At 42.8% G+C, this 23,497-nt stretch overlaps 2 protein-coding genes across 2 annotated transcripts in view; both read right to left on the minus strand.

Annotated features, from left to right (window-relative positions):
- Positions 1 to 23,497, minus strand: part of Plcxd2 (phosphatidylinositol specific phospholipase C X domain containing 2) — a 57,544-nt gene that overhangs the window by 7,300 nt on the left and 26,747 nt on the right. Inside the window, exons 2-3 of the mRNA XM_021653206.2 lie at positions 14,379 to 14,839; positions 6,288 to 6,529 (exon numbers count right to left, since the gene is read on the minus strand). Of these exons, the coding sequence (XP_021508881.1) occupies positions 6,288 to 6,529; positions 14,379 to 14,839 (703 nt within the window). The remainder of the gene's footprint in view (positions 1 to 6,287; positions 6,530 to 14,378; positions 14,840 to 23,497) is intronic.
- On the minus strand, positions 17,234 to 17,726 carry LOC110558357 (ubiquitin-ribosomal protein eS31 fusion protein-like). Its single transcript, XM_060370989.1, has one exon. It carries the CDS (start codon positions 17,724 to 17,726, stop codon positions 17,256 to 17,258), a length of 471 nt encoding a protein of 156 aa, XP_060226972.1. The 3' UTR covers positions 17,234 to 17,255.

The raw sequence follows: 23,497 nt of genomic DNA on the forward strand, positions 1-23,497 counted from the left end.
CAGTTAAGTGCTCTTAACCCCTGAGACATCTTTCCAGTGTCCCGTCTTTTTTTTTTTTCTGTGAGTTACTTAATAAATTTATTTACTTCCAATTCACAAAGATTTCTTCCCAGGTTTTCTTCTGAAAGCTTCAGGGGGATCACCTTTAATTTTACTTTTTAACACTATCAGCATATAATTTTTTGCAAAAGGCATAAAACAAGGGTCAGGATTCACTTTCCACAGCGTTAGTTGCCCCAGCTCCTTAGATGAATATTTAACCAGCTGGCTCTTGAATACGGTTGCTGGGTTATTTTATAAACAGAAGGCTTCCGAAGTGACAGAGGCTCAGAGATCGTGACGTAAATAACACTTTCAATCTAACATGACATGAGTGTGAGGAACCACAGACGAGCAGAAGAAAGCAGTCAAAGCCACTCAGGTGGCTGTCTTGCATCTTGGTAAACACAGCTCACTAAATGTTCAGCAAAGGACAGTGGGAACTGGCCTACAGTTGCAGGATGCTTGATTGAGACACTGGGAATTCTGTGGGTCTGTTTTGCTCTTGCTAACATCGATGGCCCCTTCTTTTCTATAACTCATGCTCTCTCTGGCTGCCCCATCCCCCCAATTTCTATTCTCCTCTGAAGTGTCATCCCTCGGCCATGATGCACCCTCCCTTCTTGATCTTCTAGAAAAAGTGATGTTAAGACCTCAGCTGCATTTTTTTCACCTCCTTTTTCTTTTCATATTATCGTGAAGAACGTTTTTCTCTCATCGGTGGGCCCTACGGTCTACCATGGGCTGAAGAAGGCTTATAGATGAATTTCCATTTGTATTTTAAGAGCTGGTTGTGATGCACAAGAGTCCTTCCATTTTCAGCTCAGACTCTTGGAGATTTTAATTTACGAAAATTCCTTGTCCCATCGGCTGCTCTCCCCTATAAAACAGGACGAGTCAGAAAGATAGTACAATAGTACAATAGTACACAGAATGCTCAGAGCAGTGCCTGCTACAGCACGTGTCATGTATTTGGCTAAGGAAAAAGGGTCATAAACAAAAAGAGTAAAAATGTAGAGAGAGGGATCTGGGGTAAGGAATTTCTTAATATATCCAACAAAATGCTGAGAAGAGGGGCTGAACACACAGAACTCTGTTAGAGACAAAGACCAAAAATTCACAGCACTCCACTGAAGGGACACAGTGGTATTGAGTGAGTCCTTGCATTCAAGGCTTCAAAACAGCTCAGTGCTTATGCTTGGAGATCCTGCGCCATCTGCTGGTCCTTCTGGGGAAGCGCTACTATGGAGGCAACTGGGGCCCAGAGCAGAAGGGGCCAGGCCTTGGTAGACACCAGGAGTATGCATGGAGGTTTTTTGGAAAAGCTAAGAACACGTGGTCTCCAGGAACAAAGAGTTCTGTGACGGCTTTGGGTTGCACGTGCCAAGCTTCCCTAAGGATCAAATGACCGGGATGACGTAAGGGGAAAAGTAGAACCCACTGTAAAGAGGATCTACTTCATCCCCTTAACTCCTGGCATTGACAGGAAGAGAGATCTTGGCAAAAGGTGCGGCCAGATCGGCTGACAACAGTCCCACAGGCTGCAGCACTTTGGAGTGTCAAAAACTTCAAACTTCCCTTTGACCTTGAGGCCTAGCAAGAACTCAGTTGATGACCTCATTTTTTTACCAGTCATCACTGTGACAGGCATTTTCAGCTTCGGGATGTGTATGGGTGTGTACACACACACATATGGGGGGCAATGCATATGGATATATGGGACACATACACATACATATATGGGACTAACTATATGGAAATATGTTATGTGTGTATACATATATGTGTGTATGTGTGCGTGTGAGTGTGTGTGCGTGTGCGTGTGCGTGTGTATGTGTGTGTGTGTGTGTGTGTGTTATAGTCCCATACTTCCTGGTTTGAATGGTGAAGAAAAGCTCAGCTCAGGGACCTCAAGAACTTGTGCAGGGCCATTTCATTTGACCTCAAGAACTTGCGCAGGGCCATTTCATTGCCCACTGGGACAATGTTAGGTTGCTTGGGCTGTACTAACAGCACATACACTGTTGACTTCAAAGAATTGGAGATATTTTCTCCTGTTCTAGAGGCTGCAAGCCCAAGGTAAAGATGTTGCCAGGCTGGACTTTTTTTTTTGAGGCTTTTATCCTTGGTTTGCAATGATCTGTGCCCCACCCCCAGACACACACACACACACACACACACACACACACAATGTGACATTTTCTCTATTTGTGGGGCATATCCCTCTGGTCTCTTTGCTTTTTGTTTGTTAATTTTGGAGACACTATCAAATATTCAATGATGACCTTGAGTACCCAGTGCTCTGCATCTTGGAGTGTTAAGGTTGCGGGCTTGTGCCTCCAGCTCAGTGTCTGTTGTCTCTGGGTTTCAATTTCCTTTGGGCTTCAGTGCGAGTGGATTAGGACCCATCCTAATGGCCTTTGTACTCAGTTACCTCTTTGAAAGACAGTTTCTCCAAATTTACTTACTCTTGGAGGCAGGGGGATTAGGGTGCTATTCTATCTGATATAGGATCTCACTATGTAGGTCTCTGTGGGCTTGAATTTATAAAAATCCTTCTGCCTCTGCCTCTGGAGTGCTGGGTCTAAAGGTGTGCACCACCACACCTGGTTGGATTATTATTTTAATACAAGGATTTGGGAAGAGGGAGCATAATTCAGTGACCTTAATAGGGAGCCTACAGTCTTTAACCGCAGCCCTCCTGACTCAGCCCTTGCCCCCTTCCAGAGTTCCAGTGGCCTCTTGGTCCTCAGTCTTAGGCAAAAATCGCCTTCACTTCATTTGATTTCACTGTTGAGTACCACGGTTCAGAATTTCTGGTGTCTCCCAGTCTGAGGAAAACTATAACAGAAATTCAGTCTGAATGGGCTATCTATGTTCATGGTTTCCTTCCATTATGATAAACCGAAGTGAACAGAATCTCATGTCCAAAGTTCATCTGAGAGTTGGGGATTAGCTTCCCACCGAGAAAACTACCTCTTTGGTGGTAGGGAGACACCCCTGCCTTCCCTGCCCTGCATGTGAACTGTTGATAAGATAGACAGCACCCCTGCTTGGTTAGCCACTTAGGACAGCCACTCCTCAGGGGGAGGGCCTGTGCTTACTCAGTGGTGAAATGTCAGTCATATGATTCCCTGGCATCTGGGAACAGATTCCTGACCAGAGCCATGTTTCTCCGTTCAGCTGATGAGCAAGGCACAGGAATGTAGGAGCACACCCCTAATACACCCGTGATCAGGAAGGGTGAGGATGCCAAGACACCTACTCATTCAGGGGATACATTCTCACTACCAGCAGGGAGACCTTGCCTTTGCTATCTTCATTACCACTAAACAGAGAGGCTGGGATTCATTGGCAGCCAGACTGAAGAAGCATGAAATGAGTAGTGCTACTGTGGGCTTACCAGCTGTAACCGGTGTGAACTGACCAGACCCCGGCACTACTAACTCAATCATGGGCCTGAGGACACAAAGAAACAGGGCAACAACATCTTCTCGGCTCACCTCAGTGCACAGCACTACACAGGCTAAAGCTGGGCAGACCGGACAGGCCCTTGACTCTTGCAAGGGGCTGTAGTCTTAGCTGGATCACTTAGCATCCCTGAGTACTGTCTTAAAAGAGGACCCAAAAGTGCCTTAGATGGTGCCTCCCTTCTCCCCTTCAAGAGGCTGGCCTGGATTCAAGAATCAATAAAAGCATTTGCAAAAGGGTGCCTGTTGTTTAGAACAAAAGACCTATCCTTCGTCTGGAATAGGGGTTTGCATTGGAGTGGTCTTCACACAGGTTTATAGACGTATTCATGCGTCCCTGGGGCAAAGGCTACAGGACTCATCCTGTGTCTCTACATCTGCCTCTTCCTAGGTACTCTTTCTGTTTTTCCTGAAATATAGAAAACTTCATTTTATTGAATGAGTAAATAAATAATGTTAAGCTACAAAATTACCAAAAGCATGAGGAGCACGGAATGGGAACATGGACATACATAAAAGAGAAAACGTATGATTCTAGGTCCCTTAACGAGATACCACAGTGAATTAAGGTTTTGTTCATTTGTTTGCTTGTTTTGTTTTGGCCAGACATGGTAGCTCACATTTACAATCCCAACACTCTTGGAGACTGAGGTGGGAGGATTGCAATCAGTCAGTCTAGCCTAGGCATAGCCTCTCCTGACTTTGAACTCACGATTTTCTTGCTTCAGCTTTCCAAATGCTGGGAAATACAGGTCTACAGCACCGTAGCCAGCCTGTGAATACAGCTGAATACAGTTAATGTGGCTGAGACTTGGAAGCGCTGCATGGAAAGGAGCCTCTGCTTCTGTCCATGGTTGGCATTATCAGGAGCTCTCAGCATGAATGTCCTTTGTTCATTGTTGCTCGCCTTTTAAACTCCTGATGAGGCACATGGCTATTATCCGAATAGCCATACTCTTGCTCTCCAAACTCAGAACCAAATGATTGTGACTGGGTATGTGACTAGCCAAAGCTTTCACTACCCAGAACGCAAGAACCAAACAGATTCTTGTAAATATCATTTTTAGGAAACCTAAGTTCACTAGTTTCTTCCACTTGCATTACAAAGAATAGCCCATTGCCAGGTACATTTATAATATCCCTCTGTCATATACATATACACATGCACAATCTATATATGTACCTACATGTGCATATACATGTAATACATTTTCTTCATATCCTTTACCCATCATCCTCTGGTGCCCAGGACAAAGAACACCATCTCGTACAAAATGAATAGATCATCTCTGTTTATCTGTGTATCAGGCCTAGTTCTGTCCCAAGGGAGTATGTGACACTTTGGCATGGTTCTCAAGTCTCATAATCATCAGAAAAGAAAAGAAAAGAAGAGAAGAGAAAAGAAAAGAAAAGAAAAAAAAAGCTGAAGGGCCATCTCTCAGTCTCTAGCATGAAGCATCAGCCTCTATTTAATGCAGTAAGAGAATCACGATGGGTGTGTGTCAGAAACAAAACACTCAGTGTCTTTGTTTCAGAGTGCTTGTCATAGTATCAAAATAGAGTGAGTACATATGGAATAATGCAAACCTTTTAGCAAAGTGTCACAGGATTCTTCGTGATCACACTGTGAAACCCTATATTGTGTTGTCTACTGGAAAAACCTGTTTGTAGTTGTGGTGGTACTCAGCCCTGGAACACACCTTTAATCCCCAAGAGCTCTTTACATATTGTAAACAGGATTAAATAAAGCCCACCATAGATCAAGAGGTAGGCAAGCAACCAGCTGACAGGGAGTGAACAGGAGCAAAAAAATCATAAAGAGTAAGAGGAAGTCAGGAGGATGGATAGAGAGATGCACAGGAGCAGAAGGAAGGGACATTCAGTTTGAGGGTTTTTGAGATAGCATGGGGAAGCTTCCTTTTCCTTTTGGGACATCGGCTGAGGAGGAAGGTCAGCTGAGTGCTTTCTCTGCCTCTCTGAGCTAGCAGGCTTTCACCCCAGCATCTAGCTTCTGAGTCTTTATTGGTAATATCGAACAATTGAGATTTTGTTAAAAACAACAATTTTTAGAGCAGTATTCATGTAAATGTAATACACCTAGGATCCACAGCTATTCGAAATAGTGTGTTTTATAAGTTTGTTTGGTTTCCTTTTAATTCTCAGAGCATAAAGTTTTACTGTTGTGCATTCAGAATAAAATCAAGATAAATGATGTGTGTGTGTTCATGTGTGTGCAGGTATAGCTGCATGTAGGTGCATGTGTCTGTGCTCGTCTGGGAGGCCAGAAGACCAACATGGTGGCTATTCCATCTTTAGTGTCATCCGATTTGTTTTAGGGAGTCTCTTCCTGCCAACTAAGTTAGGTTTTCCAGCCAGTAAGTGTCAGGCATCTGGTTGTTTCTGATTCTCCAGTGTTGGAATTCTAGAATCACATGGGTTCACTGTGCACAGGACTGTCTTTGCAGGGGTTCTGGAAATTAAAATCAGATCTCCATGCTTAGGTGATAAGAACTTTACTAAAGGTGTGTGTGTGTGTGTGTGTGTGTGTGTGTGTGTGTGTGTGTGTAAACTTCTGGCGGATGGGCTAAGTATGTGAACCTATAATTCCAGTGTCAGTGAAGCAAAGAGAGGAAGATTGTGAGTTCAAAGCCAGCCTGAACTGTCTCAAGAAACCAACCAACCAAATGAACCAAGAACTGAACCAACCAAAGAACCAACCACAAACACCAACAAAACAGTTACATAAATCCTAAGTATAGCGTAGGAGCCACCTCTTACCTGTGAACTAATGTGTTCTTGAGGCCTCCCACCAGGCCTCGGGCGATGGTCTTCACTCTCGGGGTGAGGATGGCCTGGGAGACATGGAAGGCTCCACGTGGGGCTCGCTCACTCAGGGTGGTCTCCAAGAAGAGAATCAGTTTTTGCACACTCGTGGTGTTTGCCCAGGGTGCTGGAATCTTCTTGCCTGGCCACAGGAATGGGTATTGCTTGTAGAAGGGGCAGTGGTAGAAAATGAGAACCTGAAATGTTCAGAGCAGGAAAAGGGCAGAGAAATCTAAAAGCTGAATATTTGAATGGGGTAGGGGGATGGGAAGTGGACAGACATGTTCAGAAGTAACAGAAATGTTCATGGAATCTGAAAAAGAAATGCCACATCTTTGTGCAAGGTTTTATGAGGCTGAATTACAGATTAGAACATCATGATTGTGGGGAGTGAGAATGCTGAAGTCTACAGTCAGGTTATCTTGGGCTAGCCTTGATCCTCTCAGTAAGCCATCCATTGCTCACACCTGTGCCTGACCTAACATCCTGTTGATATCGGGTTAAAAACCTTTGGCTTCTTTTCATCAGACAGCCCCAGCTTCCAAGAGCAAAAATGCCCACAGACTGCATCCGAAACCTGTAATAACTTCTCTCACTATAACCTGCCTACTTGTGGTCCCTACCCATGTTGATAAATGAACTGCATTATGGCTTTCTTTAGCTCTGTGGCTACTCAAATCTCATGTGATCACTTCCACAGTGGACACATTTTTCCAGGTAACCTGAGTCTGTGTTCATAGCCCTTTCCTATTTGGCTTAAGAATAAACTATCTCTTTTTCTCTTTGAGGTGAGAGCTGTGTTTTGCATAGAGTGTTTTTATTTTTATTACATTATTTATTTTGTATATGGCAGAGGGTTGGGGTGGTACACAGATTGTCTTAAAACATGTGTCATTGTCAGGACACAACTTTTGGGAGTTGGTTCTCACCTTCAAGCAAGTGGGACCTAGGAATCAGTCTTGGTGGCATGCCCTACCCACTGACCTACCTCATTGGCTCTAACTTGAAGACGATTGCCGTTTTGGTTATGTGCATGGTAAAGCAGGAGACCAGCTTCTCACGGATGTGTTTTAAATAAATGCTCAAAACGGACAAGCGTATAAAGGAAAATGATAAGAAATAAAGGAATTATACCTATTCATATAACAAACATATCTGTGAGAAATTCATATAGAAGCCTTGTGATAAATGCATAAAATTATTTTAGTAGGGAATAATAAGCTCCATTAAGTATGAGTTAGTGATAAGCATGAATGGTATTTTAAGACAATCTTCAGAGAACTTGACACGGACATATCCCTGAGGAAAATTGACAGGCAGGGCCAACCCTGCAGAAGCAGAATACTCCTGCTAGCATGAATGACTGGTTGGGTATGTGATTCTTTAGCTCAAGGTAAGGAAGAGAGAAAGTGGAGTTTTCTTGCTGTGGTTGTTTTTTAACCAACCAGACACAGCCTTATTAAATTCCATCCACACACTCCCTGGGAAGTCTCTGCATCTCAGTCTGAAACTACTCGCATGGTCCAGAAATTATGTTTCCAGTGCTCATGGAATTAACACTTAGCTCTTGGAGTTTAGATAAACACCGTAGACGCATTTGTTAGTGAATAGATTTTCAATTGTAATCACTAACTCTGATGAGAATACTGTTCCCAGGAGAGGAAAGCATTGTGCCATTAGCATCAGGGAAGACCTTGTAGAGGCCATGGGCCTCCAATGGGGCCGCTGGAGATGGTGGTAATTTTGAAAATAATTAGCAAGCTATATCCACAGCATTAATTAGTTTCTGAGAGGCGGCTGGGGGACAGAGATTTGCTATTCTCATTGTCCCAGTTCCAAACTCTGCTGGGTGGCTTTCTAAAAGAGCTGTAGTTTTCCCCCTTGGGGGCACGGGTGAGTTCTTCCCAGAGGAATGCCCAGCTCATGTTTACACTGTGGACTGTAATCTTCAGAGTAATCTCTCAGGCACTCAGGGGCAGGGATTCATATGCTCCTCTCATGTCCATGGTGTTCAGGGAGATGATGAAGGTGCCTGACCTTTTGAAGGCCCAGGGGTGGGGAGTGCCAGACTGGGGGCTGCAAATAGGGTAAATGGCTACCCTTCTTGTTCCTTATGGCTCTGAGTAATGCTGAGCAGTGATGATGACTGTAGCAAACACGTGTGTTAATGAGGTTAATCACAGGCTCATTGTAAGCAGATTGCTGGAGAGACCCAAATATTTCCTCCTGGCATTGGAACTAACTAGTTTGGAAGGAGAGCTGCCCTGGGCAGTAGGCTGGGGGTAGGGGTGGGTTGGCAGCCTTTCAGCCATGTGACAGGCCTAGCAGGTGGTACCCAAGATGCCTCCCCCCTGGCTGTGCATCTGTGCACTGGAGGACACTACTCAGGTCTACTTTGCCTCCAAAAATGTATAATTAGTACAAATTGCACATAGGGGGCTTTCTGTCCTCCGTGCTGGGGGTTCTTGGGTAGTCTGATCTGAGGGTTGCAGGGACTCTGGACAGTGGCAAGCCTACCCCCAGGGTCCAGGTCACAGTCCACAGGTGTAGGGACACACATAGGGACACGCACAGAGCTGGTTCGGAGCATCTCCCTGGGCTGTTTTTCTTTGAAACAGCTCTCCTCCAGCTCAGCAGTTCATGTTTAGCTTTTTCCCTTGAGACTAAGATGTCAATTTTCATTTCTTTTAAGAACAGTCCCTTGGGTGACCTCACTGTGATGCTCCCTTTACTGGGAGCCTCTGGGATGCAGATTCATGGTTTGTTCCACTTTTCAATATATTATAAAACCCCTTTCTCCATTCCACATAAAGCACCAGATGTGACTGCATCTTACAACTGCAAATTGATCGTTTTCTTTATTATTATCTTGGATTGATAGATTATTTTTATTAAATTGTTTGCTGGCGTGTGCATACCATGGCACACATGTGGACATCAGAGTATAAGTTTCAGGAGTTAGTTTTTTCCTTTTACTATGTTTCAGAGGTTGAACTTGGATCATCATATTTTCATAGCTAGTGCTCTTTTAACCCCTGAGCCATCCTACTGTATTTTTTTTTAAAGACAGATCTTGCTATGTAGCACTGTCTGGCCTGGAACCTGTTAAGTAGCTCAAACTCACAGCGATGTACATTTGCCCCAACCCAGGTGCTGGAATTACAGGTGTGCACCACCCTGTCCAGGTTGATTGTTTTGTATTTTGTTAAAGTTGCGCGTTTGTTTGTTTTGGTTTTCTATTTATTTGATATTTTTGTTGTTGTTGTTGTTGTTTTAATTTTGAGACAGGGCTTCTCTGTTTAGCCCTGGCTGTCCTGGATCACGTTGGCCTCAAACTCAGAGATCCGCCTGTTTCTGCCTCCTGAGTGCTGGGACCAAAGGTGTGTGACAACACTGCCTGGCAAGTTATGTATTTCTTGCCTTCTCATTAAGATCCCAGATACTTCCAAACTGTGGGCTAAATCCTCTAATTTACTGTGCCCTTAGAAACCTCATCTTACTAGGGTACACATATACAATCTGTGAGCTGTGACATCATTACATCTTAAGGAAATGGAATGTGACTGGTGGTAAAGCACTTCCTGATATTAAATTCCAGTAATAAAACACTTGGCGGGGGTGAGATGGGGGAGCAGGGGTTGCAAGGCGGCTCATTACATGAATATTTAAGGCCTGTCCACAAGTGTGACCTGGCCCCAGCATGGGGCCAGTGACTGGTGGCTCTCCTTGAGTGCTCCTTTCAGCCGTTAGAGTCAGGACAGAAAAAACAGGTATCAGAGGAGGTCAGAGAATTTTAGTTGGGGATACTTTCCCTTTTTCTAATATATCATTGCAGTCTCTTTCCCCCATAACTTTAGAATGGTTTGTAGTAGATAATGCAGCTAAATTAGTGTGTTTTTGCGCACATGTGTTTCTATGTGTTGTGTATGGTGTGTGTGTTTATATATGTATGTATGTACTTGTTAGTGTGGATGTGTGCATATGTGTAGGTGCACATGTGTGAGCACACACAGGTGTGGAGGCTAGCTAGAGGTTGATGTTGGTGTCTTCCTTTCACAGCTTCCCACGTCTCTTAAAGCAGAGGCCAGAGGACAACATCCAGGGCTCAGTCCTCTGTTTCTACACTGTGGGTCCTGGGGCTCAGCCTCACGCGGTTAGGGTTAGCAGCAGTCCTTTAACCTGTCAAACCCTCTTCTGTTCTGCTCAGCAGTACTTTTAGGACAGAGTCTCTTGATTCTGTTTGGCAGGCTGGCTGACCAATGACCTCCAGGGACCTGCCTATGTATTGTGCAGTCTGTCAACTATCCAGATTATCATCTCTGCACTAAATTGTAAAGTGCTACCTAATCTTGTATTTAACCTTACCTTATCCCCACATTTGAATGACATCCCCTTTTTTCAATGGGAACAATGCAGAGCCTTTTAAGAATAGGGTATTAATGAAAAGAAAGTGTTTTTTATTTCTCAGCACAAAGAAGCAGTTGTGAAAATCATCAAGGGCTATGGTGAGGCCTCCGAGAGTAGCAGGAACTATGGAAATACTAAAGAGAGTAACCAGCCAGTGAAGGAACTCTGACCCACACCACCAATGCACAGTGCTTCCTTGGCAAGTTACTTCAGTGTCCCCAGTCCTAAATTTTTCCATCTCCAAAATGAGACCGATAACAAATGTCTATATCTCTCAGGGTTGTCAAAAAGATCAAGCCATTTTAATCTAATTCTGGTGGCTTTAATAAAACTAAGTCAGTTGTTCAAGAGTTCCAGGCAAGCCGGGACTGGAACATGATGAGACCCCATATTAAGTTAATTAATTAATTAAATTAGACCCATGAGTCTGAACAGTATTAAATTTAGGTGTGGGAGGAGGGATGTAATAAATATTTGAAAAAAAAATCAGTTATAATTGGTGTTCAACAAATATTTATAAACAAATAACTGAGTTTATTTTCAAAGCGAAGTTCTTCCTTTAGTTAAATGTTTCCTTTTCAGTATTTTTATTATTTATTTAAGTGTGTGTGTGTATGTGTATGTGTGTGCCTATGGGCATATGTACATGTAAGCTTTGAATGCACACTGAGGCCAGTTGGGAACACCAGAGTCCCCTGTTACTCTTAACCTATTCCTTTGGGGCAGCGTCTCTCCCTGAACCTGAGACTCACCTTTTCTTGGCTAAGCTGGAAGCTTGGCAAGCCATAGTGACACACCTGTCTTCATCCTTCAAGGAGCTGGAGTTATAGGCATTTGTGGGGGACATTCGCCTTATTATGCTGGTTCTGGGATCAGAACACCTGTCTTTTTGATTGCAAAGCAGGTTAACTGCTGAGACATCATATCTCTGGCCCTCCAAAATACTTCCTTAATAAGTTTTTCTTAGAGCCAGGGATCTGTCACAGTGGTAGGGCTGCTTGCCTAGCATATATCAGGACCGGAGCTCCTTATCCAATACTTTTTAGGAGACATTTTTCTTAATGTGCTTAACGGGATGGATGAATGTATATTTTTAATTTTTCTTGGCAAAAGTTTAAATCAGATATTGTCCACTTGAGAAGCTCTTGTTTGCTGCTGCCACACCTTAGAATCAGAATGGGATGCATCTAAAACCTTTCCTTTTACTGAGAATGCTGCTCAGGGGTGTAGAGACTCATCTTTACTTGTGTATGGAGACATGGATAAAGGGTAGTAAGTAGACCTTAGAGGAGTCAGAATAGTTTTCTACTGACCAACTGGTTTATTACATAACTTTGCCTTGGGCAGATATTGCCCAAGCCATTAAAAGTAAATTTAGATGTCAAACAGATTGCAGACAAATGTGGAATATTTGGCAGGTATGGTGGTTTGAATGAGAATGCCCTCCCACATAGGCTCATATATCTGAATGTTAGGTCCTCCAAGTTGGTGGAAATGATTGGAAAGGATTAGAAAGTATGTCCTTGTTGAAGAAGGCATGTCACTGAACATGGAGTCTGTTTCAAAAGGCTTGTGCAATTCCCAGTTCTCCCTCTCTCTGCCTCACTATTGTGCATTAAGTGTTGAGCCCTCAAATATTCTTGCCACCATGCCTTTGCTCTGTCATCATGTATTCTAACCCTCTGAAACCATAAACCAAATTAAACACGTTCTTTTATAATTGCCTTGGTCATCGTGTTTTATCTCAGCAACAGAAAAATAAGGAAGACAGAAGTTGGTACTAGGAGTGGAGTTTTGCTGTGACAGGCCTGGCTATGCTGATTTTTGGAGGAATAGAGAAGACTTTGGAATTTCAGATTAGAAAAGCTGTTGAACACTGTAATTCTGATGGGCCTAATGGGAGACCCTAATAGATGCTGAGATCAATGTAGACTATAGAGGCCAAGTCACGAGGTTTCAGGGGGAACAATATTAGGAACTGGGCTAGAGATCATTCTTTGGTAAGGATGTGGCTGCTTTTTGTCCTTCTCCTATGAATTTTCCTGAGGCCAAACTGAAGAGTTTTTGACTAATTTTCTTAGCAGAGGAAAGATTTCCAGACAGCTTAATATTGACTCTGTCATGTGGTAATCACACTTACACAGATCTACAATGAAAAAGAGCAAGTGGTGCAAAAAGACATACAAAATATACAGTTTAAAGAGAAAAAAAGAGCACCAAGAAATTTAATGTTGGTGCCAAGACTTGTGCTGAAAGACATGATATAGAGAGGCCTGATCATAAATAGAATAAAAAGAGAGAGATGCCCTCAGGGCAGGACCTCACCCAGATAAGCTTTCAACTTCTAAAAAGGATTTTTTTTTCCCTCCAGAAAAGCAACAACAAATCAAAGCTGCTACAAATCTGATTCCATGGTGCTAAGTTGGTCGTTAAACAGTGTCATCCATGTGACTCTGGATTTCAGAGTCATGAAGGATACAGCAAAGGGGTTATGGAATCTTCCTGCATAGTTAAGGAGAGTCACTGAAGCCAGGAAGGAGGCAAGGGAGTCCCGCATCAAGGCTCCAACAGGCCATTGAATGAATCTGTGAAAGTGAAGCCTAGATTGTGTTGGAGATATTGGGTCACCAGAGTCGTGGGATTTCTGCCAAAGAGAGCTACATATAAGGAGTGTAACTAGCCCAAGAAAGAGAAGGGTGTTGTAAGCATTGCAGGGACAAAACCATGCAAGTGCTTTGACACTAGACATGAAGCAACAGGATTGGGAGGTCACTCTCCTGGGTTTTAGTCTTGCTTTGGTCTAGTATTTCCTCACTATATCCACTTCCCTCCCTTTGGGATTGGTGGTGCATACTCTGTGCCAGTGCATGTTTAAAGTATGTAATTTGCTTTTTGCTTTTGCTTTTGTAGGTGTTACATCTAAGAGACTGCCTTGAATCTCAAAAGAGACTTCAGACTTTTAAACAGTTTTGAGACTGTGAAAGACTATAGGGACTTTTGAGTTTGGATCAAATGCATTTTGCATGATGATATAGCTTATAGCTACAAGTCTATAAGGTCCAGGGAGTTGGATATAGTAGTTTGAATAAGAACGGCACATGTAGGCTCATATATTTGAATTCTTGGACCCCAGTTGGTGAAAATGTTTTCAATGAATTAGGAGGTGTGGCCTTGTTGGAGGAGGTGTTCACTAAAGGTGGGTTTGAGGTTTCAAGAGATGTGTACCATTTTTAGTGCACGCTCTCTCTCTCTCATGATTTTGGATCAAAATATAAGCTCACAGCTATTCCTTTGCTTTGTCATCATTGACTCTAACCCTTTGAAACCTAAGCCAACAGGCTTTCTTTATGATGTTTTATCACAGCAATAGAAAAGTAACTAGAACCAAGCATTAATCCTGCTTTCACCAGGTCCACTAAATCTGCTGTAGCTTCACAGAGTCTGGGCACTCTTCGTTAGTGTAGACGAACTCTCCACTGCATGTCATGTAGAAGTACAGTGAGAACTACTCTCAGTACTTTAATTAAATTTACTCCTATAGATCCTAAGCCTTGGGTTGAACTATTTTACAGGTAGCAATCTAGGAAAGCACAGAGTTGACTTCTTGCTCTCAGAAGCTCATCCCTCCTTTCTTCTTACCTGGTACTTCTTCTCCCACAGGCTTTGCAGCGTCATGCTTTCCACACTGCAGGCTGGGCACAGCTTGTTCCCAAAGGCCTCCTGGATCTGTAGAACCAGACGTTTGTGGTGGGCCTCATCCATGGCATAGAAGTGGTTGAAATCCAAAAAGATGATCTCTTGAGGGTGCTGAGTGAGGAATGCGTCAATCTCCATCAACCCATCCCAAACCTTGATGCCAAAGAGCCCATGGATGAAGTAGATCTCCTGGTCAGTGTCCCCAGGCTTGGAAGACACACGAAGGTCAAAGTAGCGGATCCCAGCCTCCAGCTGCTCCCGGAAGGTCAGGTTCTGAGTCACAGACCATTTCTTCATCAACTTTTTCACCAAGGAGATCCGGGCAAGGCGTTTGACAGCTTGGGTTTGGTCAGGCCCCACTGGGGACTTTTCATCTACCCAGTAGCTGAATGAATCATGGGAGCCTGAATAAAGCAATAAAAGGAAAGGACCAGAGATGAGACTATCCAACTGATAAGACAACAGATAAAAAACAAGAGCACAAATACGCTATAAATAAGCACTTGCAAAAACTTTCTATCCTGCTGGGAATGAAATAAACACAAATAAAAGTAATGTAGTCTTATTAGCAGCTCTTTAAGCTTAGGGTAATACTATAATTCTCACATATTTCTAGTGTAAGGGTAAATTAATAACTTTTTGCAAAGCTATTTAGAAATATGCTTAGAAATCAGGGTTTTAAAATATTCATAGCACTTTGATCTAGTAATTTCATTTCATGGAAGCTCTTCTGGAGGAAATAAACTTAATAATATAGCTTCTTCAAGATCCAGTATACCACTCCTAGGCATATACCCAAAAGAGTCTCAAGTACACAATAAGGACATTTGCTCAACCATGTTTGTAGCAGCTTTATTTGTAATAGACAGAAGCTGGAAACAGCCCAGATGCCCCTCAGTGGAGGAATGGATGCACAAATTGTGATATATCTACACAATGGAATATTACTCAGCAATAAAAAACAAGGAAATCATGAAATTTTCAGGTAAATGGTGGGATCTGGAAAAGATCATCCTGAGTGAGCTATCCCAGAAGCAGACAGATGCACATGGTATATACTCACTCATATAGACATATAATATAGGATAAACCTACTAAAATCTGTACACCTAAAGAAACTAATCAAGAGGGAGGACTCTTACTAAAATGCTCAATTCCTATCCAGAAAGGCAAAGAGGCTGGATATCAGAAGAAGGAGAAAAGAGGAAACAAGTCAGGAGACTGAACACAGAGGACCTTTGAAAGGCTTTGCCCTGCAGACTATCAATGCAGATGCTGAGACTTATGGCCAACCATTGGGCAGAGTGCAGAGAATCTTAGGAAAGAAGTGGGAAACAGTAAGATCTGGAGAGGACAGGAACTCCACAAGGAGAGCAACAGAACCAAAAAAATTGAGCACAGGGGTCTTTCCTGAGACTGATACTCCAACCAGGGACTATGCATGGAGATAACCTAAGACCCCTGCACAGATGTAGCCCATGGCAGTTCAGTATCCAAGTGGGTTCCATTGTAATAGGAACAGAGACTGTCTCTGACATGAACTGATTGACCTGTTCTTTAATTACCTCCCCCTGAGGGGGAAGCAGCATTACCAGGCCACAGAAGAAGACACTGCAGCCACTCCTGATGAGACCTAATTGACTAGGATCAGAAGGAAGGAAAAGAAGATCTCCCCTATCAGTGGACTTGGGAAAGGGCATGCATGCAGAGGGTGGAGGAAGGGAGGGATTGAGACGGGAGGAGGGAGGGAACCAAAGGGGGGATACAAAGTGAATAAAGTATAATTAATAAAGAATTAAAAAAAAAAACCACCAAAAGTCTGGAAAGACTAGGACTAGAAGGAACATGTCTCACCACAGTAAATGCTGTGTACTGCAACCCACAGACACTAATGAGAGGAATGTATGGTAGGTACAGCCACTAAGAAAATTAGCAAGAGGTTTGTAAAAAAAAAAAAAATAATCAAAATCAAAACCCATCTACTATATGACCCAACTACATCACTCCTGGGTGTTTACCCAAAGCCCCTAATTCAACACATCACAGAAACACTTGCACGGCGTCCATTGCAGCAGTATACACAACAACCATCATTATACCAATCTAGGTGCCTGTCAGCAGAGGGGTGGTTAAAGAACACGTGGTATCTATACACAACGGGACTCCTTCAGACATAAAGAAGAATGAGCTTATGTTATCTGCAGGAAAGCAAATCCAACTAGAGATAATCACATTAAGGCAATTAAGCCAGTCTTCAAAACATAAACAGCATCTCCTCTCTCATTTGTGGTTCCTAGATTTTTGCTTTAACACATAAAATCACATATGCATAGGTGGCAGGAAAGCAGAAGCAAAACTGAACTGGGGAACAAAGGAGACTAATGGGGGGAGGGCTGAGAGCGTGGATAAGGAGGCCTGGAGTGCGTGTGCTCAATGTACAATATATACTTGTTCAAAATGCTTATATGTAACACAGTACCAATTGTGGTGAACAGACAATGGATTTTAACATAGAACATCCCTTGTACCTTTAACAAATATACAGCACATTTTTGTTTTCTATAATCCTCTCATTTTGATGAAACTAGTAAAATTGGCTTTTTCTTGCCGTTTGTTCAAAATATAGCAAATAAAATATAAAAATAAAATATAAAATATCTATAAGTAATATGTGTATATCGTTGACTACACATTGCTAGTATATAAAAAGGTGTATTTAATCTCACACTAACTTGTGTATGACCGGAACCATAATTTTGACCTTCTTAATCTAATTTTTCTTTTTTTTTCAGTTCCTTCTTTTTATTACCTCATACACAACTACTTATCTTCTGGTTTGTTGAAGCAGTAAGTCAGACAACACTTGCCACAGTAATGTCTGTCAAAGTGGCTAGCCGTGAAAACTCCAGCACCACATTCATCAGAAGGACACTCTCGACGAAGCTGGCTGATTTTGCCATTTTCATCCACCTTATAGTATTTCAGAACAGCCAACTTAACCTCCTTCCTCTTATGCTTATTCTTCTTGGGAGTGGCGTAAGACTTCTTCTTCCTTTTCTTAGCACCACCACGGAGTCTCAACACAAGATGAAGGGTGGACTCCTTTTGAATGTTGTAGTCAGACAAAGTACGGCCATCTTCCAGCTGCTTCCCAGCAAAGATCAGTCTCTGCTGATCAGGAGGAATCCCTTCCTTATTCTGGATCTTGGCCTTTACATTTTCTATTGTGTCCCAGGGTTCAGCCTTGAGTGTGATGGTCTTCCCTGTAAGGGTTTTCACAAAAATCTGCATCTTGGCGGAGGCTCCACCGCAGATGGCGGATCGGAAAGCCTAATTTTTCTTAAACATTTAGTTTATTTTAATTTATCTTAATGTCAAAATGAAATAACCTGTAGCAATTTTACTCATCTAGTCCTGGTGTTTAACCACAGTGCCCCAGAACTAGGGCCTCAAAAACAGAACAAAACACTTGCACAGACACAACAAACTTACTTCTCTATGTTATGGTTTTCACAAAAGAAATAGATGGAAATGAAAGGTAAATGTATATCCTACTTTATTATTTTAGAGATCTGAGCCAGCAAGAATGACTTCTTGACAGACCAGATAAACACTTCACCGGGCTTGACCCACGTTAACAGTGGTGTCCTTGGTGAACTCATGTTTCCATGTGCTAGGGCTGTCATTTCAACCCTGTGCCTTACACCCAGGTGCCCTCCTAGACACTGGTACATATATATGTACAAGTATATGTATATATGTATCTGTACTTATACTTCGTGTATGTGTGTGTAAAGTACAAGTGACCAGGCTTATATATGGACATTTCCAGCCATATCAGAAAATGTTTTGGTAGTAACTATTTTTAGGTGGAAATGCTCAAGTGACTTTCCTTGTGTCACTGCTTTCCATCCTGTGTCAGCCATCATGTTTCATTCTTCACTGACTTACAGGGCAGGCTAATTTGACTGATGCTTAGACTGGCCCTATTGCTGGGGACAATACAGATGTGGCTGCATTCTGGGTGAAGAATCGACATTCTAGATGAATTAAGAGTCCTTGGTTTTGTTCTTTGTTTTTTTTTTTTAAATACCTTTAAAAATTTAACTGCCAAACTAAAGTCAAAGTGGATCAAGGACCTCAACATAAAACCAGATACTCTAAATCAATTGGAAAAAAAAAAGTGGGGAACAGCCTAGAATTCATTGGCACAGGAGACAACTTCCTGAACAGAACACCAACAGCACAGGCTCTAAGAGCAACAATCAATAAATGGGACCTCCTGAAACTGAAAAGCTTCTGTAAAGCAAAGGACACCGTCATCAAAACAAAACAACTGCCTACGGATTGGGAAAGAATCTTCACTAACCCTTTATCTGACAGAGGACTAATATCCAGTATATACAAAGAACTAAAGAAGCTGAAAAGCAGCAAACCAAGTAATCCAATTAAAAAATGGGGAACAGAGCTAAAACAGAGAATTCTCGACAGAGGAATATCGAATGGCAGAGAAACACTTAAAGAAATGCCCATCTTCATTAGCCATCAGGGAAATGCAAATCAAAACGACCCTGAGATATCACCTTACACCCTTAAGAATGGCCAAGATGAAAAACTCAAGTGACAACACATGCTGGAGAGGTTGTGGAGAAAGGGGGAACCCTCCTCCACTGCTGGTGGGAATGTAAACTGGTACAACCACTCTGGAAAGCTATCTGGCGCTTTCTAAGACAATTAGGAATAGTGCTTCCTCAAGACCCAGCTATACCACTGCTAGGTATATACCCAAAGTTTGCTCAAGTACACAAAAGGGATACTTGCTCAACCATGTTTATAGCAGCTTTATTTGTAATAGCCGGAACCTGGAAACAACCCAGATGTCCATCAACGGAAGAATGGGTTCAGAAATTGTGGTATTTCTACACTATGGAATATTACTTAGCAATCAAAAAGGAGGAAATCATGAAATTTGCAGGCAAATGGTGGGATCTAGAAAAGATCATTCTGAGTGAAATATCCCAGAAGGAGAAAGACAAACACGGTATATACTCACTTATATAGACCTATAAGATATGATAAACATAAGGAAGTCTATACACCTAAAAAAGATAATCAAGAGAGCAGAAATGGGGTAAGATGATCAATCCTCATTTAGAAAGACAGATGGGATGTGCATTGAACGTATGACAGGAGTCTACTGAGCGCATCTGAAAGACTCTAACTAGCAGTGTTTTCAAAGCAAAGACTCATGACCAAACCTTTGGCAGAGTACAGGGAATCATAAGAAAGAAGGGGAGTTAGTCTGATACAGAAAAGATAGGAGCTCCACAAGGACCAAATATATCTGGGCACAGGGTCTTTTCTGAGACTGACATGGTCCTTCAATCAAGGACCATGTATGGATATAACCTAGAACCTCTGCTCAGATGTAGCCTGTGGTAGCTCAGTAACCAATTGGTCTCCCAAAGTGAGGGGAACAAGGACTATTTCTAACAGTAACTCAATGACTGGCTCTTTGGCCTCCCCACCCCCCAAGGGAGGAGCAGTCCTGTTAGGCCACAGAGGAGGGCTTTGCAGCCAGTCCTGAAGATACCTGATAAAACAGGATCAGATGAATGGGGAGGAGGTCCCCCCCTATCAGTGGACTTGGAAAGGGGCAAGGTGGAGATGAGGGAGGGAGGGGCTGGGAGGGAATGAGGGATCGGGACATGGCTGGGATACAGAGTTAATAAAATGTAACTGATAAAAAAAATAAAATTAAAAAAAATTTAACTGCCTTGATGTATATGAGAGTGTGTGGTGTACAGATATGTGGTATAAGCGTGTGTGTGTGTGTGTGTGTGTGTGTGTGTGTGTGTGTATGTGTGTGTGTGTGTGATGTCTATTTGTGCACAGAGGCCAGACCCTTGATACAGATTCTCACTGAACCTGGAGTAATCCTCTTTCTTCTGGCCCCAGGCCCTTGTTTTGACACCGGTAGCCTTGTCCTTCACTATCACACCAGGATTCTTTTAGTCACACTACTTCATTGTCATCAGCTCTCTATTGAACTGAGCTTTAGAGCAAGCATTTTATATCTATACACACACACATACACACATACATATATACCAAATTATATGCAATAGTTTCTGTCATATTATCTCTCTCCTCAGAATAAATCATCCTATATTGACTTAATCATTCCATCATCTTAATCATTCCATAGCAAATGATGCATTATCTTTATGTAACACTCAGAGCTTGGAAGAGGTTTAGTTAAATATTAAGAAGCTGTATATTTATTAATCTTCAGGTGAAGTGAATTTCACAAGTGAGAAAATTACCAGCATATTTCAGGTAGAAGAAAAGCCATTCCTAACAGAAATGTGGGGCAAGTCCCCCTGGATCTTCTGCATTGGATCCTGCAGCTAATGAGGCTCACTGGGTTCTGCCTAATGTTCTGCTTCTTTCGGCTGCCCAGAAACGGGGAATTTTTATACCTCCTTATTGAGAGATTTATTGCAAATACCTTACATAGAATGGTAAACAGCCAGTTCGCTCTTCCTTCTAAATTGCATTAATGAGCCAGCTGTTTGGGACACAGTATGTAACAGAGTGCAAGGCACACACTCAACTTAATTCTTGCCTGGGCACCAGGGAGTAGTTGTTAGCCAAGCATTGGAGGAGAGACAAATCTCTGCTGGAGTGTGTCTGCTGGTGCTGAGCCCGTTTTCATCTCCACAGGGAGATGTGCTAACAGCCTGCACTGCTTTACTCAGTCTGAGAACTGTGCAGAGATGTGACAGCCATGGGACCCCAGGGGCCATTTCTGATTGCACAGGACACACACCATTCCGAGCCCACTCCACCGAAGAAAAAGGAGCCCACCCCTCAGGAGCAAGAGTGTCCAGGGTTCCTGAGAACAACTAGTGTCACTCTGAGTCCTCTTTTCAGTCTCCTAGCTCACCTTAGCCTGTGTCCCACCATTGCCTGCAGAGTGTGACATTGGTGTAAGCTGTTTAATACATCATCAGGGTTGTCTTACCTACATGCACAGAATCAAAAATATCCATCCCTCAATAATAGGTGTTTTCAATATTTTGCTTTTCTGATTATCGCCCGCTCCCAGAATACTCTTGTTAACATAGAGTAAATAAAATAAGAGTCCATGTAAAAGTTCTGGTAACTGGTTGGGTAAAGGACACAAGATGATGATGAGGAAAGACTTTAAATACAGTCTTTTCAAGTCCCTGTAAATAGATTATTATCAACAGAAGTTCAAAGGCACGTTGTGTGGGGGGCTAACAAATACTTCCCAGGGGTGACATGGACAGTAGGCCTTAGAAATAAGTAATTCACAGTGTGCTCAGAGCACCCAGTGGAGCCTTCCCCAGAGTGCTGGAAATGCAGAACTCACACCTATAACCCAATACTCAGGAGGCAGAGGCAGGAGGATTGCCATGAGTTTCAGGCCACCTGTACTACATAATGAAAAGCAAGAAATTTGCACGTATGAGTCCCTCCTTCATGGTCTATTACTTCCAGGACAAATATTAGCCCTTATAAAGGTGAGGGTGGAGCTGGAGGGATGGCTCAGATACAAGAGCTCTTTCTGCTCATGCAGACAAGGGTCAGTTCCCAGAATCCATACGGTGGCTCACAACCACCTGTAACTCCAGCTCCAAGGGATCCAATAACATGTCTGACCTCCATGGGTTCCTCAGTGCACATATATGCTCAAGACATGTATGTAAACAATAAAAAAGTCATTTTAAAAGGTGAGGATTTTTTTTTTCTCCAAGTTCTAGAAACTTGTTTTCATAGTTGTATTTTTTTCTTCCTCTTCTTTATACCATCAATGGCCATTTACATTTCTTTTTCCTCTTCATGTGTGCAAAACCCTGGAACAATGTACGTGATGATATGTTATAAGTGTGATAAGTGTGATTCTCAGCTTTGGCCACATATCAGAATCTCAGAGGTAGGGTTGGGGCTTTAAACAACACCCGTGCCAGGATGCCACGTCAGACACATCAAGCCAGAATCTCTTTGATGTGGTGGTTAAAAACCCTCCCAAATGATTCTGCTGAAGTCTCAGGGTTGGCACCCACTGCCACAAATGTGAGATTAACCTTGCCTAACATCTTTAGCTTGTAGGCATGGCCTTTTCAATGTGCTCCAAGAATGCTTTCAGAACTTGAAGTACTAATATGGTGGCTAGCCTTTTTCGCTAGGGACACCTCACTGACCCACAATGGCCCTTTTTGGCCAACTGAATGGTAACAGCTTGTTAGTGGAGAGGAAGATACCAGGAAGCCTTGTGTTCCCTAGTGTGCCTTCTCAGGGTGACTAGATAGGCTGCCTCAGACTAATTATGGCCTTTGGGATGTGCACTCAGTTAAGTTAGAGTTCAGAACAAAGACACCGGGGCAGCTAAACCACAGGGGAAGAGAGAATGGGATAGGGGAAGGTTAGTACTGTCTTTGTTCAGAGTTCCGGTTACTCCCTCTTGGACAGCCCTGCTGGACAGGATCATCTAAGAGGCCAGGAACAAGAAAATGAGCTGGCCTTGTGAATTCCAGGGACAGTCAGTTTGTTCTTTGTCTGGAAAACAAGTTGCCCCTCCCTTCTTTCCGCTGATTGTTGCTTGGGGATTCGAGAGCTCAAGTGAGCATGCCGCCGTTCTTAGTTAAAGCACTGCCATTACCCACATCTCACAAATTGGAGTTGTAGCCATTCCCCGAACTCAATTAAAAAGAAGTTAAAGTGAATTTCCTAGGAACCTGGATTCTAAATAACAGAAAAAGAATTCAGACCGCACAGTTTACCATAATCAAGAACATTTCACCAAGGTGGCATTTCAGAACACAGGGACACTCCTTGTAGCCACAGAGGCAAGAGAGGAGGGAGAGGAAAACGAAGCTATGAGGATGGAGAAGCTCTTCCTCACACCTGGGTCACAACCAGGTAGGGATGTGACACCACATCAAAGAAGCCTGAATTCATTTTTAGGAAATGTTCTGTCCCCACTCTACCTTTGGGAGCCCTGTAACTGTGAAGCTCAATATCCCCTCCAGGGG

This window comes from Meriones unguiculatus, chromosome 17 (genome assembly GCF_030254825.1).
Source record: "Meriones unguiculatus strain TT.TT164.6M chromosome 17, Bangor_MerUng_6.1, whole genome shotgun sequence".
Classification (NCBI taxonomy): domain Eukaryota; kingdom Metazoa; phylum Chordata; class Mammalia; order Rodentia; family Muridae; genus Meriones; species Meriones unguiculatus.